Below are 24,161 nucleotides of genomic sequence, written 5' to 3'. Positions count from 1 at the left end.
CTGATCAATGGGACAACGGACCGGACCCCTACCCGACCGAACCTTGAAAGGCCGGAGCCGGAGGGTCCAAGGCTAAGTACTCGAAGAAGGTGGAAGACGGTGAGGGGAAAACGAAATCGGCGGAAATAACAGGGATGAAGAAAGCTAAAGTAGGTTTTACTTGGATCAAACAAAAGTATAGCAAGACTACCAAGAAATAACAATCATCGTCGTGATCGATGCTTATCGACGCAAAAATAATTATCGTTGTTTGTGAGGAAAAATTATGTGAACTAATATGTATTATTTCTGTACAAATCATGTTTTTGTTTTGTTTGTTTTCGGTTCGTTCCCTGCTCTTCGTTTGCGTAACCGTGTTAGAATCGTGTAGTTGTGTTAGGGTTTGATTGCATAGTTTGCGATGTAAGAACATACATGCTGATGGATTCAGATTTATTGAATTAATGGTTCTGACTTTTGTGAGTATAATGGGTGCTTAGTGTTGGGTTTTTTTTCGACCTTGAGAAGGTTGTCTTCTACTTACGTGAAGAACTTGTTGATACGGTCCAAATCAAATCTAGCTTTCAGAAAATAAGATACAACAAATACAACACAATCTTGATATAAAAATTCAAGGGAAATTCTAATACTATCAATAATTTTTTATTGATAAATACATGAAGATTGAGAAAATCAATTTGACAAATTGCTCTGAGAATTGTTCTGAGAATAATTATGAAATCATCAACAAAATGCTATAAAAGAAGATTTAACTATATATATATATATATATATATATGAGATCGCCGATATTTCATGATCAAAAGAAACATTATTTAGATCTTAAATTAAAAATAATTAAGATAAGAGGAAAAAAAACGACAACACTATGCCGTTGCCTAGGATGATGCTTAAAAAGTTTATTTTAGAGTGAAAATTAGAATAAAAAATTATAATTTTTTATTTTACGATTTATTTTAGAGTGAAATTAGAATAAAAAAAATATGGAGATATTTTATATACTACAATACTGATTTAAGTACGTCAGGGACACTAATATAAACAGAAATTGAGTGGAAGAATATATATAGTGCAGGTGCAGTTGAAGGAGCATTTAATACAAACATGATAGACGACGAACTTTTAACATCTCGTGGGCCTATCATAAATTGGAGGTAAGGATGGACAATTTTCATTCATATTGGCATACGGCTCCAAGGTGTTGTAAAATGGCAATTCCATCCAATACTCACCCAGAATCTGACAGAATGGAAAACGCCCATCCCCGTTGTTGCACCAACTAGGCAGCCGTGTTTGGTTGTTCTCGAATATCTTAAGCATGTATGCGTCGCGGATCTGTAAAAAGAAAACTCATATCCTGTAAGATCGAGTCAAAAGAACATCGAAATTGAAAAATGTTCGTAACGATGAAACATACGGTGAATTCAGTGACTTGAATCAAGTTAGAAATAGGACCAAAGACCCCGGCCTCTTTATACATCTCAAGGATGAAGGCAACACATGTTGTTGACTTTCCATCACTGTATACCCATTCATCTTGTTCTGGGATGGTGAGCAATTGATCAAAGGTTATGCCACGCCTTTCAGTCTCCTCTAATATCCCGTACAGATCCAAACCCTACAACCCACCAAGACGGGTTATCTAATTAACTCATATTTCTTCCCATGTTCTACTTTGGTGGAAGTCCAAAATCATTTGTTGAGAGACAAGAGAGTGGGAAGAGGGGATCAACAATTTCTCGTAAAGTAACGGGTATAGATATATTAAAGTAACAGAGGAATAGGCAGAATACCTCAGTCCCTAGCCGCATATTTAAAGCTTCATTCCACATATTTGCAGCATATGCTGGCTGCACTCTAGTCCACATAGACATGACAGAAATGACCTACAATAAAAAATCTAGTTAGGACTTGCAAAACAAGCTACATTTAGCAAACTCAGTATCCTGATGTTTTGCCGGTAAAACTATCTGCATCTCATCCTGAGTACAAGTGCAGCAGAGCGTGCTCAGAATGCAAAGAATGGTCAGAGGGGATGCCTACCAAGTGAGCATCAAGAGGTGGTGGATAGTTGTCTGCTACAGTGTCTATCCAACTAAATATCATGTTGTGGTAACCATATGGCTTGCCTGACATGCTCCGAGCATACTCCCATGCTGCGGTGGAGTTGAACTTTGCACGTATATCTGGATGTAAAGGAAGTAATGCTATATGAGGATTAGAACTATCCTTCAGTGACAACTCCCACCATTCATCCCCATGGAATAACCACTATAATTTCTTCACCCTGCAAATTGCATGCAAGTAATAGGCATAAGGAAGAAAGTACAACCAATAAGAGGGTGGTGGTTCAACAGGCAACTAGATAAGAACCATAAAGTGTTAAACCCTAGCGTTAATTGAATCCTAGACATCATTTTTAACACCTTTATTTATTCATTTTTGGTCGAGTAAGTGTACGAAGAGAAAAGGAAGCAAACATAAATACATAAATATTGTTCACAATCTGCAATCGGCTTGTTATTTATAGCATACCTTTTCATTTTCATGTCCTGATTCAGCAACCCGTAGGTTACCCATGTCATCCTTCAAGCAAACTGCAGTATGACCAGCAAAAGCTCCAGTCACCCATTTTTCTAATGTCTCAAATCCACCCCAACGGCCACGGATCTTTGACACTGCCAAAAAGTCACCGGTATGCACATCTTCTGGATTTATCACTGCACCCCATGGCTTAGGACGTTTTTCAAATGAAGCACCCATGTGTGTTTTCAAAAAAGCGAGGTTGGCATTCTGACCCCAATTAGTATTTGAGAACAGAGGTAATACATCAACTAAGGAAAGCAATGCCAAGCATTCCAGATGGCATTAGAAATACAGAGATTCCATGTTGTTTTACCTGCAACAACAAAAAAATATTCAGAAATCCATTTTCATGCATTAAACATATTTCCAACGATATTCAAAGACATAACTGAGAAACATACGTAATCCAATTCAGCAGGTTCTTCCCAAGAATCGAATTTCAATTTGTGCTCCCGAGCAGAAAAGTAGTAATCCCAAGTAACCCTATAAGGTGTTGCAAAGACATAAAGATCCATACAAGTCCAGCTATGCGCTTCAGATGTCTGTAAAAAGAAATTTTTTACAGTTCAGACGAAAATCAACACTCCAAAATTAACTGTAGCATGTAAACAATAACCGACATCATGCCAACCAAATTTTCAACTTGCAATTTGAAGTCTATAAAGGAAAATTAAAGAATCTAAAAAAAGTTGCTAAAACTTAATAAGCATTAGTAAGTTAGTAACCATAGTATACTAAAAATAGATGAATAACACTTAAAGTTGCTAAAGCTTATTAAAAATTTAAAATAGAGGTAACCATAGTCTAGTAGACATAATCAATAACCTTGGATCAAAGGAAAAATGAAACCAATTCAATTAATGCTCTAAAGTAACTGAAACTAAGTGTAATTAAACTCAAACGACATCAATAAACGGGTAAATATTAACATGAGAGTAAATATCCTGTCAACCACTGTAATAAAAGGGTCAATTATAACAACGGACATAACGATCAAGAGGCCAAATATACGAACCGTGAGATGAAGAGCTCCACCGCCCAACCCCGAATCGTCGTGAGTGAACTCGAGACGAGCCTCGTTTCCATGAAAGCAAGCTCCTTTCCAGTCAATCGACCCATTGTTTGGGGTCACAGATCCGACAAATGCCGGCAACAAGTCAACGGCGGAATGAATACTGTTCAGCACCGGCCAGGATATCTGGCGCGGAAGCGCTGGGAGAACATCACCGACCCTAAACGGAACTTTGAAGGCTTCAGCCGAATCAAAGCCAAACCCAAACCCTAAAACACAGAGAAACAAGCATAAAAGGAAACGATTGAATAGCCGAGACATGGGAAACAAAGAACGCACGAAATTGGGTTCGGGGTCAAGGATCGAGAGAGTTTGGGGGATTGAAATTTGCCCTAGAGTTTGGGAGCCATTGGAGTTGGACATTGAGGGAGAAAGGGTCCGTTTTGCTCGTTGGGGAATTATTGTTTAACCTTTTAATTTGACTTTTGCTTCGGTTCATTCTATCGAGGGTTTCCAGCTAACGAGGCAAAAAAAGGAGACGACAAGTTTAAGAGCCCCAAGTCGTATTCTGAATTACTTTATTTTATTGTTTTTTCTTTCTTTTTATGGTTTCCAATTTCCAGGCAGGAAACACGAACTTTTGGGCATTATCTTAACAGAACATGTTTTATACTATTTTTATAATTATTTAACTACACTACCTATTTACTTTTATTTTAATTATTCAACTATTTTAAAATTATATTTAATATTACATTTTATTTCTATTTCAATAACTCGTAATTAAATTAAAGAATAAACTACTTAAACAATCACTAATGTTTAAGTATATCTTTATTTGTACTATTAATGTTTTAAAAATCACATATCGATTATTAATATTATCATTACTTTAATTGAGTTGACCGCCACATGGAGTGTCGAATGTTGAAAGTAATAACATGGGTTGTCGCTTCATCTTCTTCCTCCCTTTACCATGTGTTCTTACTTCATCTTCTCCCTCTTTCTTGGGTAGTTAACACAAGCAAAGAAAAATTAAAAGAACTCAAAAAGGAGAAATGGGTGGGCACTAATAAATCCAAGAGAAAGGACACAGTTTCTTCTTCCATATTTAGCTATTATTTCTGTTAAGTAATCACATTACAGCACATCAACTAATTTTCTGTATTCATGCCGTATCAATAATTTGCTATTCGCAAGCGCGTTGACAATTCAAGTTAGACCCGCCTTCAATGGAAAAGGAACTCAAACTGCATACTTTCAACAGTCAATTACTAGGATCATTTAGGCAGAAAAGGAAAAAAATCGAGGCTCTAAGCTCAACACTCGAAACATTCCAAAGAAAAAATATTTGAAGATATGAAAGCTTCACAAAGGAAAATTTACTCCTATCAACATTTCTCTATCTAACTTACCACTCACTAGTAAATATCATAAATTCATCAATTACTAGGATCATTTAGGCAGAAAAGGAAAAAATCGAGGCTCTAAGCTCAACACTCGAAACATTCCAAAGAAAAAATATTTGAAGATATGAAAGCTTCACAAAGGAAAATTTACTCCTATCAACATTTCTCTATCTAACTTACCACTCACTAGTAAATATCATAAATTCATAACTAGAATTGACCGAAATCTACAGAAACAAATGGAAAAAAGAAATCAACATGATACCAAAACATGTAGCTAGGAGTTGACCAAAAAGAAGAAGAAAATATTGGATTTGGTTACAAAATTTACCTTGGAAGCGTTGGCAACAACTTTACTTTGAAGCTTGATAACTTTGCCATTTACGCTGTATGTTCCCTTTTGAGATGGATAAAACATTTGTTAAGTAAAAGAAGATAAAGGAGGGTTAAATACAGGAAAAGAAAGAAAGGAAAAGGAGATTACGAAAACTTCAGCAAGGCTGTTGCTCTGAGCAATAACAACTTCAATGGAGGCATAAGGATTAGGACGCCAATAGCCGGAAAAGCTTTGTAATTTAGTCATGCAGTTCGGGGAGGAAATGATTGACTTCGATGCACTTGCTGATATACGATTTTCGCATAGGTAAATTTCAGGTTCCTTATTTTCAATATTTACTTGTTTCTTTTTATTTTTTTTAAGAGGCGAAATTGAAGTTCTAATGATATTGCCTGTTTTTGCTTGAAGAGAATGGTGATAGAAACATTTTTAAGGGGTTCATCGGTGGTGGTTTCAGCGCCCACCAATAGCGGAAAGACTTTAATTGCTGAAGCTCCTGCGGTAGCGACGGTAGCCAGGAGGAGGAGGTTATTTTACACAACTCCGCTTAAGGCATTGCCCAATCAGAAGTTTCGACAGTTTCGGTAATTTAAGCTATATCCTCCCCTTAAAATGCATAATGAACTACAGTTTTCGTTTTCTGTTGTCTTTTTTTCACTTAATTTTTAGTTCCATGAGTCTGTGCATGAATTTGGTTTGAAACATACTATAACTGCATAAACTTTAAACCTCACCATTATTGTGGGGTTCATGTACCTCCGAACAACTTTCACACTAGTATTGCCACAATGTCCAAAGGGATTGGATCGTGATTAAGCTGTAGTGAAAATAATTGTTGGTGATATGAACCCTCCGAGCTGAAATGGTGATCTTTGTTGTTTTAGGGACATATTTGGAGATAATAATGTTGGCCTTCTTACAGGAGATTCTGTTGTCAACAAAGATGCTCAGATTTTAGTTTTGACTACAGAGATTCTGCGCAACATGTTGTATAATAGGTACTTCAGTTAACAGTTTCAATATTTGCGTGGTAAGAATGATGGAAGAAGTACTTGGTATTTCCAAGGTTACAGATGACATTTTTTTATGTTAATGGCATATATCTCGAGCATTTTAATTTTTCATAGGATTATATGCATATATTTCCAAGTACTTGTGTTAGCTGTTTCTACCGTCCATTGGGAGGCTATTGGCTGCCTATGTTTAGTCTTTCTAGGAAGAAATCTCATCTGGGTATTTCATGTCTTATAAATGTTTCATCTTCAAGTTGCAACCTCCATAAGTTCCTTCTTAAGTTTTTGTTAATCGGTGAATTAAGTGTCAGTTTTTGTGTCTGCTGATGTAGTGTTGGAATGGCTTCGTCTGGGAGTGATCTCTTTCATGTTGATGTGATTGTTCTTGATGAGGTTCATTACTTAAGTGACATATCATGGGGTACTGTCTGGGAGAAGATAGTATATTTGAATTCTGGAACTCATTTATTTCTTAATTATCACCGTTAGTACATTTTCACCCAGTTACAAAATATTTTCAGGTGATTTATTGCCCAAAAGAAGTTCAAATTATATGCCTGTCAGCGACAGTTGCAAATCCGGATGAGCTAGCTGGCTGGATTGGCCAGGTAGTGTTCTTTGTCTTACCATATCATATGTTCCAACCCTGATATCATTTAAGTTGCTTGAGAGTTGTCATTGGTCTGTACTATATCCTGTTGTCTGCATCTTTCTTTGCCTTTGTTCGTCTGTCCTGCTCTCTCAGGTTCACAAACTCAAAATGGATGTTCTGGTGAAGTGTTCAGCCATGATCTTGGCCTTGGAGATACTCACTGGAAATGGCATGATTTCTATGTTACTTCAGTTGTGCATTTTTGTTGCTCCTCCATGTCAAAATTTATTTCTTCCTTATACTACTTGCTAGACTGCTTGATGTATCTTTTCTTCTCATAGCTTGATTACTAAACAGAGATCATGTGCAATATACTGTTTGCTCGAGCCTAATCTCATGAGGCTTAGTTTTATTGATTTGACGTCCCACCATATTGATTTGCTGGGCTTGGCATGCTATTCCAAATTTTGCTTTGTCAGGAATGTGATAGACTGCTCTAGCTTTATGATTTTGGTTACCTATTTCTTTCAGCAAGGTGGAGGGGGGTTGTGCCAAATGGTCAGAGTAAACTTGTTTTTATTTTGCCATCACCTTATGTTAACTGAACCTTAATCCCGAAGTTGGAGGAGGGTGGAGTTGACCTCGTGTATTAACAAGTTATCTCTATTTGCTATTGATAACTTTGCTGAAGAAATTTTATCGCCATGAGCATCGCTGTTTTGGATTCATTCATATTACGAACGACCTTATCTTGGGTTTTGGCTAATCTTCTGCTTATTTTATAACTTATATCTCATTCAGTGAATACCTAAATGGTATTGGGGCCAGGTTCTATTTAATCAATTCTTTATTTGCATCCTTTATGCCTTTGTTTGACTCCCCATTGGAAACTGTATATATTCTACAGTTGAAGCGTCTGCTTGGTTCATATTCCAAGCCAAATTGGTTTGCACATTTAACGTGCTTAAGATTTGAAAATTCCCTCCTATCTATGTGATCTTCTATTCACTTATGCATGATTGTCGTGCTGGTTTTACCTCTTCCTATGAGATGATTGTGATTTTCCCCTTAATCTCCTTTCTTTTTAGATTCATGGTAAAACAGAGCTTGTAACATCATCATGGCGTCCTATTCCATTGACTTGGCACTTCTCAACAAAGACTTCTTTATTTCGGCTTCTTAATGAAAAAGGAACACACATGAACAGGTATTCCAATAAAATTGCTGGCCTTATGGAACTTCTTTGGGGGGAATTCAGACGCCAGATAAACACTTAGAGGTATAAAATTATGAGCACTTGACATATGTTTCCACTTTTTTATAACTTGCATATTTTGGGGGTTAAGATTAGCAATTTAGCACTGCCCACTCCCACATTTACCAAAACACTTTGCTTATGTCTTTTGTTTACATCTGTGGTATGATGGCAAAAACATTGGAATGTGTAGTTTTTAGCTAGAAATTATGGACATTTGACATATAGCCTTAGGCTCTTTCTTGGTAAGGTGGAAAGATTGAAAGATGGAAAACTGAAAGAGTAGAAGTGTTTAAAGATAGAAAGTATATTTTTTCTTTCCATTAGTTTTCTTGGTAAGAAAGGTGGAAAAATTGATAGAAAAAATAAAATTTCTTTCCATTCAATGCTTGATAGAGTTAAAATTGTGAGGAAAGAAAATGAAAATTTTAAAAGATGCCTAATTTTGTATGCTTTCTATTCTCCAATTATCAGCTTCAAGGAATGTGAATATTGTTGAATTTTGTCACTCTTGTAAATCATAACTTCAATGAAATCCTCCTCTTTAGACAATATTTTGCATACTATCAGTACACATATCTGGTAGTGCTTCTAACAAGTTTTCAATTTCTTTTGGAATTTGAAACAGGAAGCTGTCACTCAATTATTTAAAACTTTCTGCTTCAGGAGACAACTTGTACAGAGATGATAGATCTAGGAGGAATTACAGGGATGATGGATCTAGAAGAAGGAATTCACGAAGACGTGGAAGAAATGGCGCGGTTGATGGTACAGTTGGCTTGTCTGAGCAGCCTCTTTCAAAGAATGACAAAAACACGATTCGTCGTTCACAGGTATATTATAGTGGATATATGCTTTTCTTGTGGTTGGCATAATTTGTTTGCAAATAAATATATATTTATGGCTTTCACGATAATTTTCAGGTTCCTCAAATTGTTGATACACTATAGCACCTCAAAGCAAAGGACATGCTTCCAGTAATTTGGTTCATTTTTAATAGGAGAGGTTGTGATGCAGCCGTGCAGTATGTTGAAAATTACAGCCTTTTGGATGAGTGTGAGATGAGTGAGGTAGAACTCGCATTGAAAAAGTTCCGGCTTCAGTATCCTGATACTGTGAGGGAGACTGCAGTAAAGGGACTAATTAGAGGAGTTGCTATTTCAGCGAGGACTTGTTAAGGTTGTCTGTGCTACAGAAACTCTGGCGGCTGGAATCAACATGCCTTCTAGGACCGCTGTTATTTCATCTCTTAGCAAAAGGACAAGCACTGGACGCATCCAATTAAGCCCTAACGAATTGCTTCAAATGGCAGGGCGTGCTGGACGTAGAGGCATAGATGAAAGGGGCCACGTTGTGATAGTGCAGACTCCTTATGAAGGTGCTGAAGAGTGCTGCAAGCTTCTATTTTCTGGAGTTGAACCCCTCGTATCACAGTTCACTGCTTCCTATGGAATGGTGTTGAATCTTCTAGGAGGCGCAAAAGTTACTCGTCGGTCAAATGAATTGGATGAAACAAATACCTTACAAGCAAGGAGGACTTTGGAAGAGGCGAGGAAGTTAGTTGAACAAAGTTTTGGAAATTACTTGGGGAGCAATGTAATGCTTGCTGCAAAAGAGGAGCTTGCTAAAATACAGAAAGAGATTGAAACGCATACTTATGAAATTAGTGATGAACTGATGATGCTTGAAGATACTAATTTTTTTCATCCATTTATTTTATTTTATTGATATTTTTTGTTTATTATTATTATTATATATTATTACTTATTATTATTATTATTATTACAAATAAATACATTTCAAGCCCAAACCCTAGGGCCCGTTTACATGATCAAGCCCAACCAGAACTGGCCCAAAAGATGACCCAAACCCTTCTAGGGTTTGTATCATTCCCAGCCGCCGCTCCAAAGTTCCAGTGAGTTCTACGCAGCGCCGCCTTAAGCTTCCAGAAACCTGTCGCCGTTCATTGTCGACACCTCCATTGCCAGGTGCTTCAACCACGACGCTGCCGCCCTCGTCGAAGATTCCAACGGCTGCCACGACCTCTCCACACATCAATGCCCAAAGGGTGAATCACCACAAATTCGGTGACTCACCGAAAATTCACCTTTGGACCGGTTCGAAGAGAATACCAGTAATGGCTATAAAGCCATCGCTGCAAGAAAAAAGGGGGCCACGACAACAAACGGAGAACAACAAAAAAAAAGGAGGAGGACAGCCACAACCAAAAACGAGAGAGATGCAGTAACGAGGAACATATCAACAGAAACCAAGACAAAAAAAGAAACGAAAGAAAAGAGAAGAGAAGCACTTACCGAGGAAGGAGCACGGCCATCGGAACCTACACGAGCCACTAAAGAAGCCGAAATACCGAACGTATTTCCATAGATCTAGGTAATTTTACAGCTTTTTAGGAGAAAAGGAGGTTGGAATCGGTCTTAGGGTGTTCATAGCTTTATTTTGGGGGATTTGGGAGTTCCGGCCACCGCTCACGGTGGCCGGCGATGGTGGTGGTCGACGGTTGTCTACGGCCAGCTATCTCTCTGTTGAGAGAAACTAGAGAGAAGGGAGAGAGTTACTTTTTAGAGAGAGAAGAAGAAAAAGAGAAATGAGAAATTTGGCCCGTAGGGCCGGCCATTTTGAGTATTTAAACCCCTCTCCAAACGACGCCGTTTTGGGGAGGGGTATCTGTGTAATTTAAGAAAGGGTAAACCCTTTCCGTAGCCATCCTAACTTGTAACTCTTACATTTTAGTCACTAAATCAAATTTATAATCATTTTAATTTGATCTCTAAATTTTATTTATTTATATTTTAGCCCTTAACCGTATTTATAAATATTTAGGATAAATAACATATTTAATCTATTAATTTTAATAAATCATATTTTAATCCTGAGTTTATATTTTTAATTTATTTTAATCTGATATTCAAATTTTATTTAATTTTAATTTAGTCACTAATTTTAAATATTTTCTTTTATTTTATTGCTTTTAAATATATAGTTCTAATTGTATTTTTATTGTTTTAATTTTACTTGTATATATATTTAAATATTATTTTATGTAGTCATATAAATATATATAATAAATAATAATTTATATATTTTTTTACATAAATTATTTTAATATTTATTTTTCAATATCGAAGAAAATGGCAGTCTTAATACAACTGGATGTCCTATTCTGGTATTTTAAAATTAAATATTATAAAAAATTATAATTTAATTTTATTTAAATTATTATATTAATATTTATTAATATCGAAGAAAAGAGCTGTCTTAAGGCACCTAGAAGTCCTTTTCTGATATTTCTAAATAAATAAACATTTTATTTATAAATATATATAAATTATTTTTCTCATAATTATACTTTTGAAATAATAGGATTATAAATTAAATATATTTTGAATTTTTAATAATAGAGATAATTTATAATTAAAAAGTACCAATTTTGGGCGTTGTAGGGGTGCTAATCCTTTCCTAAACGTAACCGACCACGAATCCCTTTTTATTCTTAAAAAGAACGAATTTTTGGTTATAAACGCAGATCAGTTCATTTTTTAATTGATGTTTTCTTAAAACTCTTTTTAAAAAATAATTTTTAGGTATTCGACCTACCTGACCCAAAAGGTCGATGGCGACTCCCAAATTATTTTCAAAACCATTTATTCACATCAATTTTCCCGCCAAGTATAATATTTCGTGCCCGGACGAAAATCGGTTACGATAGCTTGGCGACTCCGCTGGGGACTGGTCAAACTTTTAAAATCAATTATAAATTGTCTCTATTAATTATAAATTAAAATTTATATATTTAATTTATGATTTTTCCTTTTCAAATTTTTTATATATTTATTATTTTCATAGTATGTATATATTTTCTTATTAATATTTCATTTTTTTTATTTGCAAGTTATTTTATTTATTTTTCTGTCAGAGGTTTGAACATTTCTCCTCACACACAACAGTTGCATTGCATAACATAAAGCTCTATAATTGAGTTTGTCCCTTTTAAGTGGGAGTGAAAGCGACGTATTCGTGAGAATTTATTCTCCATGTCAGACCTAGCAAGTAACTTTCGGGGTTCATATGCTCTATGTCTTCGTGAGAATTTATTCTCCGTGTCAGGTATAGAGAAATGTATCGCCTCGAATTGAACTCGATCCGCTTAAGTCTGTAATGGACTAGGATTGAGGGTTGACAGCCCAAGAGGGCATCAACAAGGACAGTTCGAGTACCTTTACTCTTAGAACTAAAAACCTGCATATAATAAACCCTAGAAACTCTCCTGATCTGAAACCATTGTAAATAGGTATACACAAAGGAGAAATAAGTTCTAGCTTTTAATTTATTCGTTATTTTTTTCTGAATAAATGCCTGCGAACTAGAAATCATGCAGTTAGGTTAATTTTTCCAAACAAAGCATGGAACTAGAAAGCATGAGGTTAAGATTTATACCTTGATAGATATATTTTTTCCATTAGTTGGTACTAATTATTCTATTTTTGTTTTTTATTTTTCCATGCATGTTACATTGCTCTAATTTGTTTATTTTCTTTTGTTTACATTAAATGATCATGGCATAATCAAAAAGTGTTTACTGGAAAGACTATTCATCATATTGAAAAGAAATCGTAAATGGACAAAAAGTTTTATGATCAAACAAAATATGATGCGGCCAAGGAAAGACATCTTGAAGAAACTCCGAGGATGGAAGAGAACAATGCACATAGAAAACTGGTTATATTAATACCAAAAGTATTACACAAAGATCCTACCAGATTGATACCAAAAGCAGTCTATGGTAAGAGCATCAGTCAGGGCATTCAGAGTGGAGGAGGTTTTTATGAAGCTCAAGCATGTTATTTGAAGGACTTAAATGACCAAAACAAGAAATTGAGCACAGAAATGAAAACCATGCATGAAGATTTTCAGAAGATCAGTCAAACCTTTCAAAATGCTGGCCTAGGAAGTACCCCGGAAGAGTGGATAACAGGGGTCACCAAGTTGAAAAAGAACTGCAACTTATATGAAGATCTTGTTCAAGAACTTCTTGGACAGAAAAGTTCTCTTACAAGGGAAAATGAGCAACTCCGAGAAGTGACACAGAAGATGAAAGAGAATGTCATGGAAGAAGTTGCAGTCCAGACAAGCAATATATCCCTTAAGCTGATAGACTAATTTGGATTTGGAGAAGTTAGGAATGAAATATATCCCTATATATAAAGTTTTGTTTGATGTACCGAAACTTTTGCGTTCAATGAAATCTGTTCTAAGATGATCACTCTTGAGTAACACCTTTTCATACATGCATTTGTATTTTGCATTTGTACATTTTTACGTTTGTATTTACATTTACATTTTTACATTTGCATATTTACATTTGGCATCTTTGCATTTTTTATGTCATAATATATTAAAACATTCATTCATTAAAATAAGGATTTCAAACAAAGTGATCTTGGTTTTTCCTTGAAGCAAGAACGCTCAGCACGACACAAGAAAAATGTCTAAAGAAACTGAAGATAGGCTAGCCAAATTTGAGATAAAGCAGAAAGAAATACAAGAGGAATTGAGGAGCAAGTTGGCACAAATCGAAGCTAATTCTCAGATCGATCTACTGAACAATATGAAAGAAATGATTGATAAACATTAGATAGCTGGAAAGAGTCTTATTGAAAACCCTACAAATTCTTTGGGTGTTACACCTGTTCATATTCCTGAGTTCACCTCTGTACCCCAGGAAATTCAATCACCGATTTACTTCGCTGTTAAGAACTCACCATATCAAGCTGGAGTATCATTCCCCACTGATTGTTCTACTACTTCTGAGTTGAAGCCTGATGAATTTTGTATTAGTAATGAGGTCCTTGACCTAAACAAATCAGTTGAGAAGGAAAAATTCACTCAACTACTGGAAAATATAGAAGAGGTGATAAAATCTATAGAGACAGTTGAGTCATTTTATGGGTTTGATGCCAAAGAACTAAGTTTGGTCCCTGGCCTGGTTATTCCACCAAAGTTCAAGGTTCCAGATTTTGAGAAGAATAATGGGACCACATGCCCTTCATATCATATCACTATGTATTGTCATCGTATGATTGGCTATGTAGAGAATGAAAAAGTTGTTGATCCACTGTTTCCAAGACAGTTTATCTGGATCTGCATCCAGATGGTATAATCAGCTAAAACGTACTCAAATACGTTCTTGGAGGGATTTAGCTCAAGCTTTTTTGGGTCAATACAAGCACATGACTGATATGGCCCCTGATCGAACAATGTTGCAAAGCATGAATATGAAGTGCAATGAAAGCTTTCGATAATATTCACAATGATGGAAAGACGTTGCTTCTCAAGTACATCCATCATTGACTGAAAAAGAGTTCACTACTTTGTTCATCAGCACATTAAAATTTCCTTATGTTAATCACATGATAGGGGTTGTCCCTAATAATTTCTCTGACATCATCATAAGTGGAGAAATCATCGAAATGGCTATCAAGAATGGCAAGATAAGAGGCTCTGACAATACTAAAGTCAAGAAAGAAGCTGGGTTAATACAATGAGGTCTTATTCAGTTAAACATGGTGCCAAACCTTATAGAGTGATCAAGAAGAAAAAAGAATGTGCAGGGATTTCAATTTCCTCCCTTCCACTGTTCGAGTGAAAAATTGCATCCAAAAATGCTCTCAGCCAGATCAATTACTCCACAACTTGATCAATCACAATGGCCTCCAAATGAGAAGTGGACCTATAAGGAAGTTCCTTGGATAAATCAGACTAGAATTCCAAATTGTTCAGCTAAGGTTCCTGGTAACCTTAAGGGAAATTTCCAAGACCCTTTAGAGCAAGCAATTCAAAAATGCAAGATAAAAGAAGGGGTTAAGGTTCAATGTTCAGAAACCATTGTTGCAACAAAAACTAATATAACCAAATCCTACGAAGAATATCAGGCACAAGAAAATGGGAAAAGAAATCAAAAGGCTCCCATGGATGTAATTCGAGATTGACCTATAGGTCTAAGAAAGAATGAGGCAGATATAACACAGAAGACACCTCAGATACCTATATCAGATTTTCCGAAAACCAGTAAGGCAAGGGGAAACTTAAGGAGTCTGGTTAATACTACCCCAGTTATAGCTGAAATGAGCATTCAGAACCCCCTCAATAACATGAGAGCATTCATTCGTTCAGAACAATCAAAGAAAGTGATAGCCTCGCGAGCAAGAAAAACTCTAAAGGTGTTTCAAGAATCTATCTCAGACATGAACCCTCATTTTGTTAAAGCTCAATACATTACACCAAGATTGGTGAAGGTGTCACCAAGGCCTTATGCTCATTGCTATGATCAAAATAGCTTCTGTAATTTTCACTTGGGAGTATCTGGACATTCAACAGGGAATTGTTGGCCACTGTTAAAGGAAATAGAGACGCTCATCGATAAGGGAGTCTTGACACAAGAAATGATCAAGAAATGGGGAGCAAATAAGGATAAAAATCCTGGGCCAAGTACATACCCAACAATAGAGGAGTGATGAGTCATGATAAATAAATAAGTGGAAGTGTTATCTACCACTATAGTACTTTTCTATTTTCAGCATCTTGTTTGAACTTGTTTTTTTGTTTCTTTCTCCGCCTTTTGTGCAAAAAAATAAATTGTGTTGCTTTTATGGTTATGAGCAAAGAACCAAGTTTTAATCTTGAGATTATTGAGTATCAAGTAGATTAAATATTCTTTTAAATTTGCAAGAGTTATAGATCTATTGGCAAGTGATAAAATTATATCTTCCATATCCCATCCAACACCAATTACTCGACCTTTACCAAAACCAAATCCTGACACTACATTTATCTGAGACTCTGAAGAAATGTCTCTACCTGTTTTTGAGACACAAACTCTAGATGTTTACCTTCTCGGGTAGAGTCGATTAATTGATGATACTACCTTCCACCATATACATGACTTTATAAGTCACACATTTGTCCTTCCAAATACAAAACCATCATAAACCAAAAGACATCAAAAGAACCAAACTTTCAACTATTCGTGAATTTTACTGCAAGAAGAGACGAGATGAGGCATCATGGACCAACTCATTGATGATAATTTCGAGTGATTAGGGCATACTCAAAGAAGAAGGGGAAAGTGATTGATTGAAATAAATATATCATGCATTAATTACATTTTTTCATGTAAATAAAGTTAATCTTGAATATTCATCCCCCCTGTGGATACCTCTTTTTACAAAGGTTTCTGGGTATGAGATGATGAACGGCATTGTTTCATTTATCCTTTAATATATATATATATATATATATATCCTTTGTTGTCCCCATTTGAGCCTGAATAATTTTTCTTCTAATTCAACCCTAACCAAGGATCACCCTCTATATTGGGGGGCAAGGTAAAGGATATTGGCTCACAAGAATAAAGATTGTCAATACAGTTTTATTACGAAGACAAGTTTCCATGAAGTCATGAAAGTTTTGAACTACAAAGTATGTCAAATACAGAGTGCTTGAAGATCAATCCAATCAAGAATAATGGAAAACCTCCAAAATGCAAAAGAAAAAAGAGGTGCTCAAAGCAATTGAAGTATTATACTCATCTAGCAAAGAAAGAAGAAAAAGAAAACAAAAACAAAAAAAAACAAAACAAAAAAGAAAAAGAAAAAAATTGAATCAAGATGGGTGAATTATTGAGCCTCAAGTTACAAGGTTGATCAAGTATAAACAAGAAGAGCAAGAAATACTGAAGATATGAGAAAATGGAAATGAATCCAAAATTTGGCAGTCTAGAGGGATCCAGATGATGGAAAAATCCCCAACAAAGCAGATCCAAGTTAAGCAAGGCAAGATTGATGGCATCAGAATGAATTGATCCTTGGTTTGATTACCCTTAAACACTTATTTAGGCCTTTTTATCCCTTTCTTTCGTAACCATAAGCCATGGCCTACGTTACGTACCTGAAAAGTCCATTCTAATAATACATGGATTTCTAAGTAAAAGATGATATCTTTAGAATTCATTACGCCTTCCAAGATTGATTTTTATTTGCAAAAATTGGTTTTTAAAATCTTTAATGCATGATATGAAAAATGATAAAGGAGGGGGGGTTCAAGATGTAAATTTTTAAATAACATCTTGAAACCAAAGGAGGATTCGAGTTGAAAACCTAAAAAAGGCGGCTCGAATAATGAATGGTGCAACAATGACATAAGAGACGATCTTAATGAAACACCGCACATCCCAAAGACGTTCATGAGAGTATGGAAATGAGAAGCATCTTTACAAGATGAGCATAACAACCATTTCTTCAAATTAATGGAAGCCCAAAGAGACATATATGCTGGACTAACCTGAGAACCTAAGAGACCTTACTTTATCAGAATCAACCTACACCTCAAATCAGTCAATAATTTTGACACTTGCCATAGGACTATGATTTTTGAATGATTTAAAAGTGTAGTTGATTTATTTGATATTTATTAAACTCATTGTTTATGATCTGATTCTATTATGAACCTGAGAAGGGCAATACTTTGTAAAATTCTTTCATTCTTCAATAAACAAAGGAGAAAAAAACATTTTCAAACAGGGCAGTCTCAAATGAGAAAGGTCCTTGAAGCAAGTTGATGCTTGTTCTATCTCTGTTATAGAAAAAGAATGAACGAGGCCATAATAATGAAGCACTTCACATTTTTGAAGGCAAGTGGTCCGAAAAGCCAGAAAGTCTGGAGAATTAAACTTGTGACACTCTCCTATGATATTATTAACAATCCATCAAGAAAGATTATCGTTTATCTCATGCTGAGGGCGATAAGCATCACCAGACAGATTATTTTCCCCAACCATCAATTCATGTTCTCTAGAAGATTACATCATAGAACCATGAACAAGTCACTACCTGCACTCTGGTTATACCGTAATGTTGGCTCAAGTCTTGATACATCATTGCTACTTCTTCTATGTCAATCACTTTCTTTGTCAAGATGATATTCATTATGTCCTTCAGAAGATTTCTGAATTCGAATTTGAGAACATATGGCACAGAATAAGACATTGGAACAAATTCTACATTTGTATGCCTTTTATATAGGGTAACATTGGTTACAGGATTCCAAAAGTTGAAGATGACCAGTTTTACTGTCAACTAAACCATTTTATGATTCGAAAAGAGTGGTATATATTAAAGCAGCAGAAGAGACAGTTTGTTGTAGCAATCATTGCAAGTAAATGCACCAACAAAAATCTTCAAGCCCATCACAATGATGTTTATTTCTTCCAGTAAGGTTGTTACACTGGATGCAATCGACAACAAGGTCGAATTCGACAAATCTACTCATCAATTGCTCCAACCGATCATCATTCAGTTCTTGCACATCTGTTTTCAAAAGTATGCCAAGACAGTAAAAGGCAACTTCTGCATCATTGATCCCAAAGAAAAGAGACAGGACATTGATACCACCATGGAACATGTCTCTATACAGATCCTTGTGTATGGTTTTTAGGGAAACCTAGAAGCATTTCCACCTCATCAGATTCAAGTGGAACAATTTTATTCTTTTCAACCCATACCAGATTCCATTTTCAACACTCATCAAGAACATACTTCTGGACACTCGAAGGTGGCTCATTGTCATAAGCTTCAAGAGCCTTACAGATCTTTTCTGTCAATTTGGCACTTCCTGTACATGTTTATAAATAGTTCAACTTTGTTCTTGGATCCCAGGAAGGCCATCATTTCTTTGTCAATGGAAAACATCAGCACATGGAGGAAGCAGAATAAGAGAAAATCTGTTCTCAATTGGCAAAATTATGAATATAGCCCTTTTCAGTGTAGTAGCATGAAAATGCTTCGAATCTACAAATTCTGGCTCTACATCGAATAAGTACTGTGATATTTCAGTCCAAACATTAACTGGAGCAAGTGCCATGTTCTCATAGTAGAAATAAGGAGACCCAATAGCATCTTCTGGAAGTGTTCTTTGAGTTATCTGATCTGATTCGGTAGGAACCCCAGAACCGATCATTGGAATTGAAAGATAAACTGCATGATCATCTTCATTAAGAAGCTTCTTTTCAAGCTTCCTCTGCTTCTTCCTTTTCCACAAATCATAGCCCAAGTTTCGCCTTTGCTTGTAATTGGGATCATTGCATAATGGCTTCCTATCTTCTACCATAAGAAGTGCGTCAGTAACCTTAGCCATTTGATCAGCACATATAAAATCTGTCAGTTCTGCAATTGATGAATCTGAACCACATCTCTCCATGGTTATTGAAGCCTCAGCCTCTGAGAATCCCATTTTTGTCAAGTATAACAGTTTACTCTCCTCATCAGAATCAGAATTCATGATTTCCTCGATATCAGAAGAACTATCAATATCTGTGAAATCATCCTAAAAGATCGCTTCATAATCAGATGAGTTGTTATCAGAATCAACATGTTGCATGGGTGCGGATTTTTGATGAGCTTGTACCATTGTATATGTACTCTTGCCATTGCATCAGATCACTGTTTGCATAAATTGGTTTCTCTCCCACAGAAAAGTATATTTCAGAGATGGCCTTCACTGAAAGATGATAAGCCACTGTGTCAGCCTGGAACGGATTACCAAGCTATTTTTACTGCTCTGTCCGACTAAATCCCTCCAGATACAGAAAATGGTCACATCATTCAGAAGACACATATCTCAGACGTTTCTGTTAGAATGATTGAGTACTTCTTAAGTTTGTGACAACATGAAGAGAATTCCAGTTACTTGACAATACTACTGTTTAGTGACACCATAATGAGAGCATTCAAGATAAATAGATTTGGGGCACGAATAAATCCACATGTACCCATAACAATGCATTGTTAAAATTGGACCTCGTGGGGATCATGACATTTCAGTCAAACTTATATTGAGAGTGAATCAGACAAATCTAGAGGGACATCTTGAGGGCCCATTTTCAACCAAAAATAGAATATTGGGACATTTTAAAGGCTCACAACAATATGAATATTTGGGCATTCTTTGAGGCTCATCTCAACAAGAAGTAATGTTGAGCACACTTTTAACATCTGTATCAGCAAATGTTGGGGCATTTTAAAGGTTCCTTCAGACAGATCCATGTGGGGCATTTTGAAGGCTCAGATTAATAAGAAGCAAATATCGGGGCATGCTGAAAGCCCATTTCAATCAGAATTAGGACTGTTAATGCATTTTTGAACGATCATATCAGCAAATATTGGGGCATACTGAAGGCCCACATCATCATTGACTTGAGCAGATATTTCCAATGAAACAGAAAAATATGAAGAATGAAAATGGTGAAACAATAACAGTCAATCTGACTACACATAATTGCTTCGTTCATCAGGCAGTTGCATTAGGGTCCTGTTGTTGAACAAATATTTATTCAGCAAGTATGGTTTCAAATACCCAATCTTCTTAAACCATGTGTCACATGACACTGTGTTCTTTGTTAAGCTACATCATGATTGCATGAATAGAGATGGTCCCTTTGTAGACCATTCGATCCAAGGATCAGTTCCTCGAGATCTCAGCTTTGAATTTTGTATTCTCTGTGTCGGTGACAATTGAAAATATTTCTTTGAGATTCCTGGCAGTTAGTTTCAACCATATTGTTGAGGTTACGAAGCTGTTTTTCACAATAGTTTTCGCTTAATCGATGACATTGGAAAGGGAGACTCGACTCACTTATATTATTGTTATTCCCATTGTTACTGGGGTTATCATTGCCAGCCAGGCTGAACTGAATTTTTATATATTTTGGGTTTTATCATGTGCGTTTCATCCCCAGCAGCAAGAATTCCACAAATATCTTTCTGTACATGGATCCTATAGCTGAAGTATTTCTACTTTCTACAATGCTCATTACAGAAGAAAACGTGATCAGTATTACACTTGCCCTTGCCCAGGATGATATCGAGATCAATTAATGTCTCCTATTCAATTCAACACCAGCACATTTTGTGAATTTGACCAACTTTTTGGTCATACTAACATCACACTTGAATCCCCACTGAGTTTTGTTCTCAAATGGTCTTGTGACATCATACAAAAATTTTGAACACCATGCAAAGAGCTTCAATGATTGAGAAATCTTGGCAGAAGCCACAAGAAATGACGAATGTATTGTCAAATGTTTTACAAACATTTGTGCAGAAACCACAGAAAAAGATGAATGTGTTTTACAAACCAGTAATTATTGTGCTGAACCAATGTTGCGATCATATGGTGTTTCCATTTATTGATCCAAAATAAAGTGTCTTCTTCAACACCAAGATTAGAAGTGAGATATAATGAAGATTTCTTTCCACAGAAGGGAAGCAGAAATTTTAACAACAAGAAACTAGTGGAGCCAATTATGATTGAACGACATGTTGTTGTTAAGCATCTCGACATGATATGGTCCAAGTTGCCTTATTCGAGATCTGATTATATGTGGAGACATGAAAAAATTTTTGGAATAAATCTTCCTTATGATGTGTTTCAAGAGTTAAATTAGAACAGACTCTACTCTCCTAATTAATCACTGCTGAGTCAGGCATATCTACATCTACACTCTTCAAAGATGATAGATTCCCTTTTTAAAGATGACAGATTCTCTTTTCAAAGATGAAAGCTTTATCGGATTTCTGCACAACTCCAAGCAAAGAAAGTTGGTTTTATCCAAGATAAAATAGGGCATCAAGGTCATAGTTCTGACTACGAAAAGAGTTCCACAAAAGAAACAATTCTTCTGAGACTTTCATGAAGCAAAGAAGACATAAAGATACAAGTTGATCATATGGTTCTTCAGAAATGCAAGCTTGATATCATAAGTTGCTACACTGATATCCAGAGGTGACCCTGGCAATAAATGATAAAGTGGAGGAAGACCGAGTTCACCATTTTGAAGTCAAACAAAGATTGCATCAACATTCATGCATCATATTTAGGTATTTGCAAAAATAGGTGCATTTTCATTCATTTTATCCATGTTGAATATTTGACAGGAATTTCAAAGATTTTAGCAAAGTTCAAATCCATCATTCAATGGATCAACATTTCAGAGAAAGTTCATAATGAGAAGAACTCATCTGAAGAAGGAAGAAGAAGTTCATAATAAGAAGAACTTGTTCAACTTTTCGCTTGAATTCATCATTTGATGGATCAACATTATCAGAGAAAGTTCATAAGGAGAAGAACTCATCTGAAGAAGGAAGAAGAAGTTCATAATAAGAAGAACTTGTTCAACTTTTTGCTTGAATTCATCATTTGATGGATCAACATTACCAGGTCAAGTTCATAATGAGAAGAACTCATCTGAAGAAGGAAGAAGAAGTTCATAATGAGAAGAACTTGTTCAACTTTTTGCTCAAATCCATCACTTGATGGATCAGTTTTTCCAGAGAAAGTTCATAATGAGAAGAACTCATCTGAAGAAGGAAGAAGAAATTCATAATGAGAAGAATTTGTTCAACTTTTTGTTTGAATTCATCACTCGATGGATCAACTTTTCCAGAGAAAGTTCATAATGAGAAGAACTTATCTGAAGAGGAAGAAGAAGTTCATAATGAGAAGAACTTGTTCGACTTTAGTTTGATCGATGGATCAACATTTCCAGAAAGTTCATAATAAGAAGAACTTATCTAAAGAGGAAGAAGAAGTTCATAATGAGAAGAGCTTGTTCAACCTTTTGCATGACTCTATCACAGAAGGAGATAGATCATCATCAACTTTTCCAGAGAAAGTTCATAATGAGAAGAACTTATTTGAAGAGGAAGAAGAAGTTCATAATGAGAAGAGCTTATTTAACCTTTTGTTTGACTCTATCACACAGAAGGAAATAGGTCAACATCATCACCAGCGGAAAGTTCATAATGAGAAGAACTCTTCTGAAGAAAGAGAAGAATTTATTCAACATCTCCATATTAATCAAGTGAATTCAAATGGATAAAAAAATATTATTATCTTTTCGTCTTTGCTCTATTCTTGTTAACACAAGAATGAGCAAAGAGGTGCAGCTGAAGATACTAATTTTTTTCATCCATTTATTTTATTTTATTGATATTTTTTGTTTATTATTATTATTATATTATTTATTATTATTATTATTATTATTATTATTACAAATAAATACATTTCAAGCCCAAACCCTAGGGCCCGTTTACATGCTCAAGCCCAACCAGAACTGGCCCAAAAGATGACCCAAACCCTTCTAGGGTTTGTATCATTCCCAGCCGCCGCTCCAAAGTTCCAGTGAGTTCTACGCAGCGCCGCCTCAAGCTTCCAGAAACCTGTCGCCGTTCATTGTCGACACCTCCATTGCCAGGTGCTTCAACCACGACGCTGCCGCCCTCGTCGAAGATTCCAACGGCTGCCACGACCTCTCCACACATCAATGCCCAAAGGGTGAATCACCATAAATTCGGTGACTCACCGAAAATTCACCTTTGGACCGGTCCGAAGAGAATACCAGTAATGGCTATAAAGCCATCGCTGCAAGAAAAAAGGGGGCCATGACAACAAACGGAGAACAACAAAAAAAAAGGAGGAGGACAGCCACAACCAAAAACGAGAGAGATGCAGTAACGAGGAACATATCAACAGAAACCAAGACAAAAAAAAAACGAAAGAAAAGAGAAGAGAAGCACTTACCGAGGAAGGAGCACGGCCATCGGAACCTACACGAGCCACTAAAGAAGCCGAAATACCGAACGTATTTCCATAGATCTAGGTAATTTTACAGCTTTTTAGGAGAAAAGGAGGTTGGAATCGGTCTTAGGGTGTTCATAGCTTTATTTTGGGGGATTTGGGAGTTCCGGCCACCGCTCACGATGGTCGGTGATGGTGGTAGTCGACGGTTGTCTACGGCCAGCTATCTCTCTGTTGAGAGAAACTAGAGAGAAGGGAGAGAGTTACTTTTTAGAGAGAGAAGAAGAAAAAGAGAAATTTGGCCCG

General features: G+C 36.0%; 1 protein-coding gene, 2 long non-coding RNA genes and 1 pseudogene across 3 annotated transcripts; 3 read left to right on the top strand and 1 right to left on the bottom strand.

Annotated features, from left to right (window-relative positions):
* Nucleotides 1-1,100: 1,100 nt before the first annotated feature.
* LOC120130454 lies at nucleotides 1,101-3,946 on the bottom strand (annotated as a pseudogene).
* A 1,963-nt stretch (nucleotides 3,947-5,909) lies between these two features.
* On the top strand, nucleotides 5,910-6,893 carry LOC120130403. Its single transcript, XR_005516832.1, has 4 exons — nucleotides 5,910-5,928; nucleotides 6,229-6,342; nucleotides 6,690-6,798; nucleotides 6,879-6,893. It is a non-coding gene; the product is annotated as an uncharacterized LOC120130403 (long non-coding RNA).
* A 22-nt stretch (nucleotides 6,894-6,915) lies between these two features.
* On the top strand, nucleotides 6,916-8,885 carry LOC120130402. Its single transcript, XR_005516831.1, has 3 exons — nucleotides 6,916-6,965; nucleotides 8,038-8,156; nucleotides 8,833-8,885. It is a non-coding gene; the product is annotated as an uncharacterized LOC120130402 (long non-coding RNA).
* A 2-nt stretch (nucleotides 8,886-8,887) lies between these two features.
* On the top strand, nucleotides 8,888-10,452 carry LOC120130424 (DExH-box ATP-dependent RNA helicase DExH15 chloroplastic-like). Its single transcript, XM_039147657.1, has 3 exons — nucleotides 8,888-9,037; nucleotides 9,128-9,853; nucleotides 10,101-10,452. The coding sequence occupies exons 2-3, from the start codon at nucleotides 9,423-9,425 to the stop codon at nucleotides 10,450-10,452; spliced, it is 783 nt and encodes a 260-aa protein (XP_039003588.1). The 5' UTR covers nucleotides 8,888-9,037; nucleotides 9,128-9,422.
* Nucleotides 10,453-24,161: the final 13,709 nt, after the last annotated feature.

The sequence above is a fragment of the Hibiscus syriacus genome, unplaced genomic scaffold (assembly GCF_006381635.1).
Source record: "Hibiscus syriacus cultivar Baekdansim isolate YM2019G1 unplaced genomic scaffold, ASM638163v2 tig00110547_pilon, whole genome shotgun sequence".
Lineage (NCBI taxonomy): Eukaryota > Viridiplantae > Streptophyta > Magnoliopsida > Malvales > Malvaceae > Hibiscus > Hibiscus syriacus.
This window is presented reverse-complemented; position numbering and strand designations above follow the sequence as displayed.

What these genes read in the sequence shown, in the direction of transcription:
- LOC120130424 (XM_039147657.1), top strand. Translation starts at nt 9,423, where the DNA reads ATGCCTTCTAGGACCGCTGTTATTTCATCTCTTAGCAAAAGGACAAGC. An exon ending in ATACAGAAAGAGATTGAAAC is followed by an intron (nt 9,854 to 10,100) that starts GCATACTTATGA and finishes TATCATTCCCAG; the next exon opens with CCGCCGCTCCAAAGTTCCAG.